Below are 6,627 nucleotides of genomic sequence, written 5' to 3' on the forward strand. Positions count from 1 at the left end.
ATGTCATGGTGCCCTCCGTACCGTAGTTCTAAGTTCCGTCACGTCTACGGTAAGGCCTCCACCAAAGACCACGGTTACCACGGAATCCCGATCACACACAGCGTCCACGACAACCACTACTGCTCCGTCAACCCACGCTTCATTGCCATAGTAACGGAATGCTCCGGGGGCGGGGCATTCTTGGTCCTCTCCATCCATCACGTACGTTACCGGGGGGAGGGGCTAAACGAGGGGTACTCAACTACTATTTGAGAAGGTCCACTGACACATTCCCCAGGTGGCAAAGGTCCGGATGGAGATGGTCCTTTATCGGCGCTGTGGGTCAGCGTAGTAACAAACATAGTGGACTACGACTTAGGAAACATGTTGTTATATAAAATGTACATTAAATACATTAAATGAGACTAAGAATTGAATTAATTACAACTTCTTTCGATTGTAAACGTGCAACATTGCATCAACATTGCTGAAGAACAAAAGCGGTTGCATAATTGTCTATGCAAAAAAAAAAAGTGCACTGTGAACCATTGTACATGGGGCCTTTGAAAAATAATACAAATCATGACTTGCCCTGCAGTAATGAGAGAAATTACACTTTCTGACTCCTGCCAACGCTTTGAACTTTGGCACAAATGGCGTGAGAGCAACTCTGAGACACTGGTGCAGGTGTTCATTGGTGAGCCTGGTGCAGTATTTGTTTTTAATAAAGAGAAGGCTGATTCCACAGCTGTCTGTGGAGCCCAAACGTGGTCAGGATGTGTAGCGGCAGTTTATTGAGAACAGGGACATCCGCTGCAGGCGCCATCTTTCCCCAGAAAGGGACAGGGTCACAATCACCAGCCGGCTCCTTCAGAGCCAATCACCAGCCTGCTCCTTCAGAGCCAATCACCAGCCTGCTCCTTCAGAGCCAATCACCAGCCGGCTCCTTCAGAGCCAATCACCAGCCTGCTCCTTCAGAGCCAATCACCAGCCTGCTCCTTCAGAGCCAATCACCAGCCTGCTCCTTCAAAGCCACGTTTTCTTCCCTGAGCTCATCTTTTTGTTTACCTTCAAGCAAGGTGTCAGCAACTTCACACATGCGTTATTTTACCATCTCAGCGTCTGAAAAGTGTATTTTTTTTTTGTGTGTGTTTTCCAAAAAACCCTAGCTATCCTCAGTGAACACTCCATTGCACTTTGTTGGGCTGGCAGGGAATTGACAAGGACTTTGGTGGACGTCTCATATTGAGATTTGATTGGTTAATCTTGTTTGTTCTCACCTCCGTGTTCAGGGGATACGTCTGATCCAGTTTACTATGCCTGGTGTCATAATGGTGTTTAACATGGCCACTTTTCACCAGAGATACGGACTCCCTGCATTTCAGGCACGTTGGTTTTGTGCTAGTTGCGGGGAGAATTAATAAATAAATACTGTTTCGGCCACTCGTCTTTGAATATACGGTTTTCAGAGTAAACTCTTTTTTTTTTTTTTTTTACACGCCATATTAACAAAGAACGAGTTTAGTTATCAGTATCTATCTGTGCTATTTACAGTTGAACCGCTGTCAAATCTTTCTGATTATTTCTGCCCGCTTGTCTCAAGGTCCCGCCAAGGATATTTACATTAATGTGATTGGGTAAGACGCGGCCTCTTGTATTTGCATATAACCACGCCATTGGATTAGACAGCGAGACGGAGAGATTGCTGAGTTAGAGGCAGCTGCGTCCGGTTGATATATATATATATATATATATATATATTTTTTAAACCGTCTAAAAATAATGTATTTTATATAACAAAATGCAATGTTGTCTGGATTTACCCTTCTCTGGGTCCGGACCTGCAGTTTAGTTTGGCTGAGCTACACAATCTAGCTACTTCTCTCTCCTTACTGGCCTGATATTGGCTACACTAAATTACTACAGGACTGCAGTAATCGGGAGCGAAGGACACCCTGTGTTGTTGTGTTGCCAGCGCCAACTCTCTCCATTGAGCAGTAGACTGTTTCATGGTGACATCCAGATGGTTACCACCAATATTACAAATTAATTTCTCTTGTAGACTGCTATCGTACTCGACATACTGTATAATCAAGTGGGATGGGACACATTTGCCACGTTAGCTACCGCCAGCGACATGTGATAAAGCTGCCCGGTGAAGCAACTGCTGCCCAGTGGGAAGCACCTCGATACAACACCGTTGTACTGGTCATTCACACCAGCTTGTCGTTGCGTTAGCTCATTGGCATGTCATGGTGACATCCGATTTCGTATGGTGACCAATACTCCTACAAGTTATTTCTCCATTGCCCATCGAAAATAAACATCACAAGTTTTAACTTGCACCCAGCTGTTTTTGTTGCCAGTTAGCTAAACTTGCTAGCTGGGAAGGGCTCGGTCCTTGCTATCTGGTATACTTGGGACGTCCCTACCCCGTTGAAATGTAAAATGATTAGGGCAGAGGTTAGGGTCATATAAATAAGAATGAATTGAAAGGGCTTCTCCATTCAAGTCAATGATGGCATAGTGGGTGGACTGGCAGCCATGTTCAGTGTATAATAATAATAATATAATAATAATAATAATAATAATAATAATAATATAATGTACAGTGTACCCTGGCAGGAAGTAAAAGCAGGAAGTGTACCCTTCAATCTGTGCTGTGATTTGTTGAGTGAATTCAACTGACAGTTACAACAACAAAAAATACATTCCATTGCAAGAGACACATCAGTTAGTATCATTTGAATGAACATTCTACATTACCATGGCAATCCAGCATCAGTTTATAGAACGTTCCAAAATGCCATGGAAATGATTGCGTCACAATACCAGGCAGCCATTTGTGAGTGTACCAATGAGTTCACCAGTCAAATTGCCAGGGTTGGAGCTTCCAAAGCCCGTTCTATTCATTCTGTGCTCGTCAGGACAACCAAAGATGATGGATATACTGACAAGAGACACGCCTCTTCTCCCTTCTCGTTGCCCACTAAGCGGTACGTCGGGCTGTCTAGTTCCTGCCTGTCCTTGTTTTTGGGATGGTGAATACATATCATTATTGTAATCCATTCGTCTCCACCCGGCTCTCAGCAGCGCAACATACGTCATCAATTTGTGCTCCAGGTGTGTCTGTATAACCAGACAGGAAGAGGAGGAGGGAGAGAGGTCCGACTCGGCTGAAAATCTGTCTCCCTCCACCAGGTGGCGTTTTTTTTCTCGTTGTTTCGCCCACCAAGCAAGGAGTTTTTGTATATAATATATAATATATAATATGCCATTTAGCAGACGCTTTTATCCAAAGCGACTTAGTCATGTGTGCATACATTTTTACGTATGTATGAAGGTCAATGAGATTTATTTAGTATTTGGTCAACAACAAAAAATGGCTTATTTGCTACGTGAGGTTTATTTGATCGAATAGAAGTTTCGTAACACTTAAGTTGTTACGAGCGTACTGATATAAGTAGGAAACGTGACATCCCCGGGCAACTTTGAGAAAAAAAAACACTTTCAATCAGAGTTCGTCTCGAGATGGCTATGCATATTCATGTCATGAGGCTAGTAGCACAGCCTCTCTCTCAATTGAATACAGCCGGTTGACGTCAACAACCCTAATCGAATATTCAAAAAAATGATTACAATAATGAGATGTATCCACCAATCCAAAGAAAGGATAGGCGGGTGCTAGACAGCCCGCTGTGCCGATTTGTGGACAACGACTGCCATTGTTAGGGCGGAGAGACATGTATCTTGTCTGTGTATCCATAATCTTTGGTATAGCCTCTCCCACGTTGCTGAGTGACCTCACTTCCTGTTTATGTAATTTCCTGTTTACACCACTTCCTCCTGTAAGAGGATTTTTACTGGTCTGATTTGGTCGTGTGTGTGTGTGTGTGTTCATTATTGCTTGACAAGCCTAGTGAACGCATTATACACCATATATCCTCTCTCTTCCTCTTCTTTCCCCTGGCCGCCTTCTTCTCCTTCTTCCCAGACTGGTAGAGTAGACCCCCACCACCCCAGGGTGTGTGGTCACAGTGCCAGGGTGTTGGATGTCAAGTGGAACCCTTTTGATGACCACTGCATCGCCTCCTGCTCTGAAGACTGCACCGTCAGTACTACAGATATACACCCACAGTAGTCGTTTTGTACACACTATACAAACACAGTAGTCGTTAGTACACACTAGATGTAACAGTACTCTTCTTGCGTTGTGTACAATCAGTCATCAACACGAACTCCATCTTGTAACACCAGTCATGGAGCTTTATTCTGATAGGAACAGCACAACATTGCACGTCATGCAATGCACGGCTCGCCATCCAACTCTGCACTCACGCACTGTACAAAATATACAACCCCCCCCCCCAGACACAGTAAAGTTGCTAGCCAGTATTAGCTGGAATTCTCTACAACAAAATGCACAACAAATATTCACCAAAAAAAACACTGCATCTTATGTGTGATGTTCGAATAACATTTACAAACAAATTGATATAAATTATACATTTACATCATCACTTGGGAGTATAAAAATCACTTTCGACGTATAGTGCTTTGCAACCAACAACTTACCGCTGGCTTGGTGCTTGTTCGCTGGGACGATTCTAACTGAAACATCCTCCCTCGTAAGCAAGCTACGCAAACCAGCCAATAAGATGCCATGTTGAGTAGGCGAAGGCAAGACAAAACCAAAAACCCATTGGCTTAACCATAAAGTGGCAAGGGGAATCACCAATATAACCCTGTTCCATAGACGCTGATATACAGCCACAGGAGTCGTTAGTGCACACTACATTTTAGTGTGTGTGTGTGTGCGTGTTGACATTTGTTGTGTGTGTGTGTGTGTTGTAGGGATGTCCCCGACTGGAAAAAAAAATATTGGTCGACCGAAAGTTGTCTGTTCTTTCGACCAATCGATTGCTAAAAAAATTTAAACGTGTATTTTTCCACATATAGACATACCCTATGAATTTTAATAAAATCAACTATATGCATTGAGCTTTAAGCTTAAGGTTTGATGCCCCGAGGGCACCAGAGATCCAGAGAACCAGAAGAAGAAAAAACTTAACCTGACCCAACTATTCTCCTCCGGCTGGCTTTCACAGATTCTGCCGTTACTCTCCGGAAGTTTCCGGTAGTAGGCTACACGAGGAGTCGGCAACCTTTCTCATGTGGAATGCCAATTTATCTTACCATTTCTACCGATCTGCGTGTCAGTTGTTATGGTTTTCATATGCACATTTTTTGTGAAACAGTTTTATTTAATTGATAATAACGTCTTCATATCTCTAAATCATTGTAATGTGGTTAATCAAAATTCTATCCAAATCTAAATGAAAATGATACAAACCTAAAAAGTAACTTCTACTTCCATTGCCAATTATGTAAAAATAGTCTACATAAAGCCAACAAATATTTGCAGTTAGAAAATATCCTGATTTGAAAGATAAATATCATATAAATCACATTGGTTACACATGGCCTGTCTGCAACGAACTTGAAACATTGTATCAACTGGGTCCAGCCCAACGAACTTGAAACATTGTATCAACAATCAACTGGGTCCAGCCCAACAAACTTGAAACATTGTATCAACTATCAACTGGGTCCGGCCCAACGAACTTGAAACATTGTATCAACTATCAACTGGGTCCAGCCCAACGAACTTGAAACATTGTATCAACTGGGTCCAGCCCAAGGCTTGTGCTAGAAAACTTGCAACATTGTATCAAATATTCTGGGCCCTCAGAGTTTCCTGTCAGTGAGCCTGGGACAGACACAGGTGTAGGCTATTTGAGCAAGTGATAAGAAACAGGAGCTGACCGGAGCTGAGTACCGGCACCTCAAATGTTCTACCTCTTGAGCGCCTGTTCCTCTTATAGAATATTAGCTCAAAAGTATTGCGGAGCTCCTGCACCTAAATATAAAAACAGTACCAGCACCCAAAATGAGTACCGGAACCTATTTCAGTCAGGCACTGATAAGAAGCCTATTTTAATGACGTTTCCACTGGATCAGAGCATGACATTTTTCCCCCCCCCCTTTAACGCTGAGTGGTTCTCAAAAGGGAGAGAGCTGGAAAGATTTTTTCAAATACGTCGAGGAACGATTGTTATTCTCAATGGATGTAAAAAAAAAAAAAGACTTTGTTTGCTTGCTGTTTTGAGGTGAAGAAAACATGACTTTGAGAAGCTCCACAGGTCATTAGTGGTGGTGCGTTAAGCCAATCAGAAATACTATCAGATCCCCAAACGGGCACATTGATATGCCTACATTTGCCTATAGGCTACCTGGCCTGCGCGTCCTTACTCAACATTGACAGGAGCGCTCCAAACAAAAGACGATTAATAAATTGACAGAACTCGTAAATGTAATGAAATAAACCAAAACTTGTTTCTCACAAGTGTAGCCTAGATTTTGTACTCTGCAAACAACGTGTCCACTCAGACAATGAGAACAGGAAGACTGGAATAATATTGAATGCATTAAATGAAATGACCGTAACCAAAGTAAAAAAAAAAAACGTTGTAGATTATAAATGATAGGAATTAATGGTAAGTGTACTACTGGTGATATATGTCATGGGGAATTGATATACACTAACAATCAAACGCAAACAATTCACACAGTGAAGTTATGAAACAA

General features: G+C 42.5%; 1 protein-coding gene across 1 annotated transcript in view; it reads left to right on the plus strand.

The window, feature by feature from the left end:
- LOC311112641 (coronin-2A-like) overlaps positions 1 to 6,627 on the plus strand; it is a gene marked incomplete at its 5' end in the record, with an annotated part of 13,578 nt that continues 6,951 nt past the window's right edge. Inside the window, 2 exons of the mRNA XM_084155786.1 lie at positions 1 to 201; positions 3,974 to 4,090. Of these exons, the coding sequence (XP_084011912.1) occupies positions 1 to 201; positions 3,974 to 4,090 (318 nt within the window). The remainder of the gene's footprint in view (positions 202 to 3,973; positions 4,091 to 6,627) is intronic.

This window comes from Coregonus lavaretus, assembly GCF_964263955.1.
Source record: "Coregonus lavaretus genome assembly, chromosome: 39".
In the NCBI taxonomy this organism is placed as follows: Eukaryota; Metazoa; Chordata; class Actinopteri; order Salmoniformes; family Salmonidae; genus Coregonus; species Coregonus lavaretus.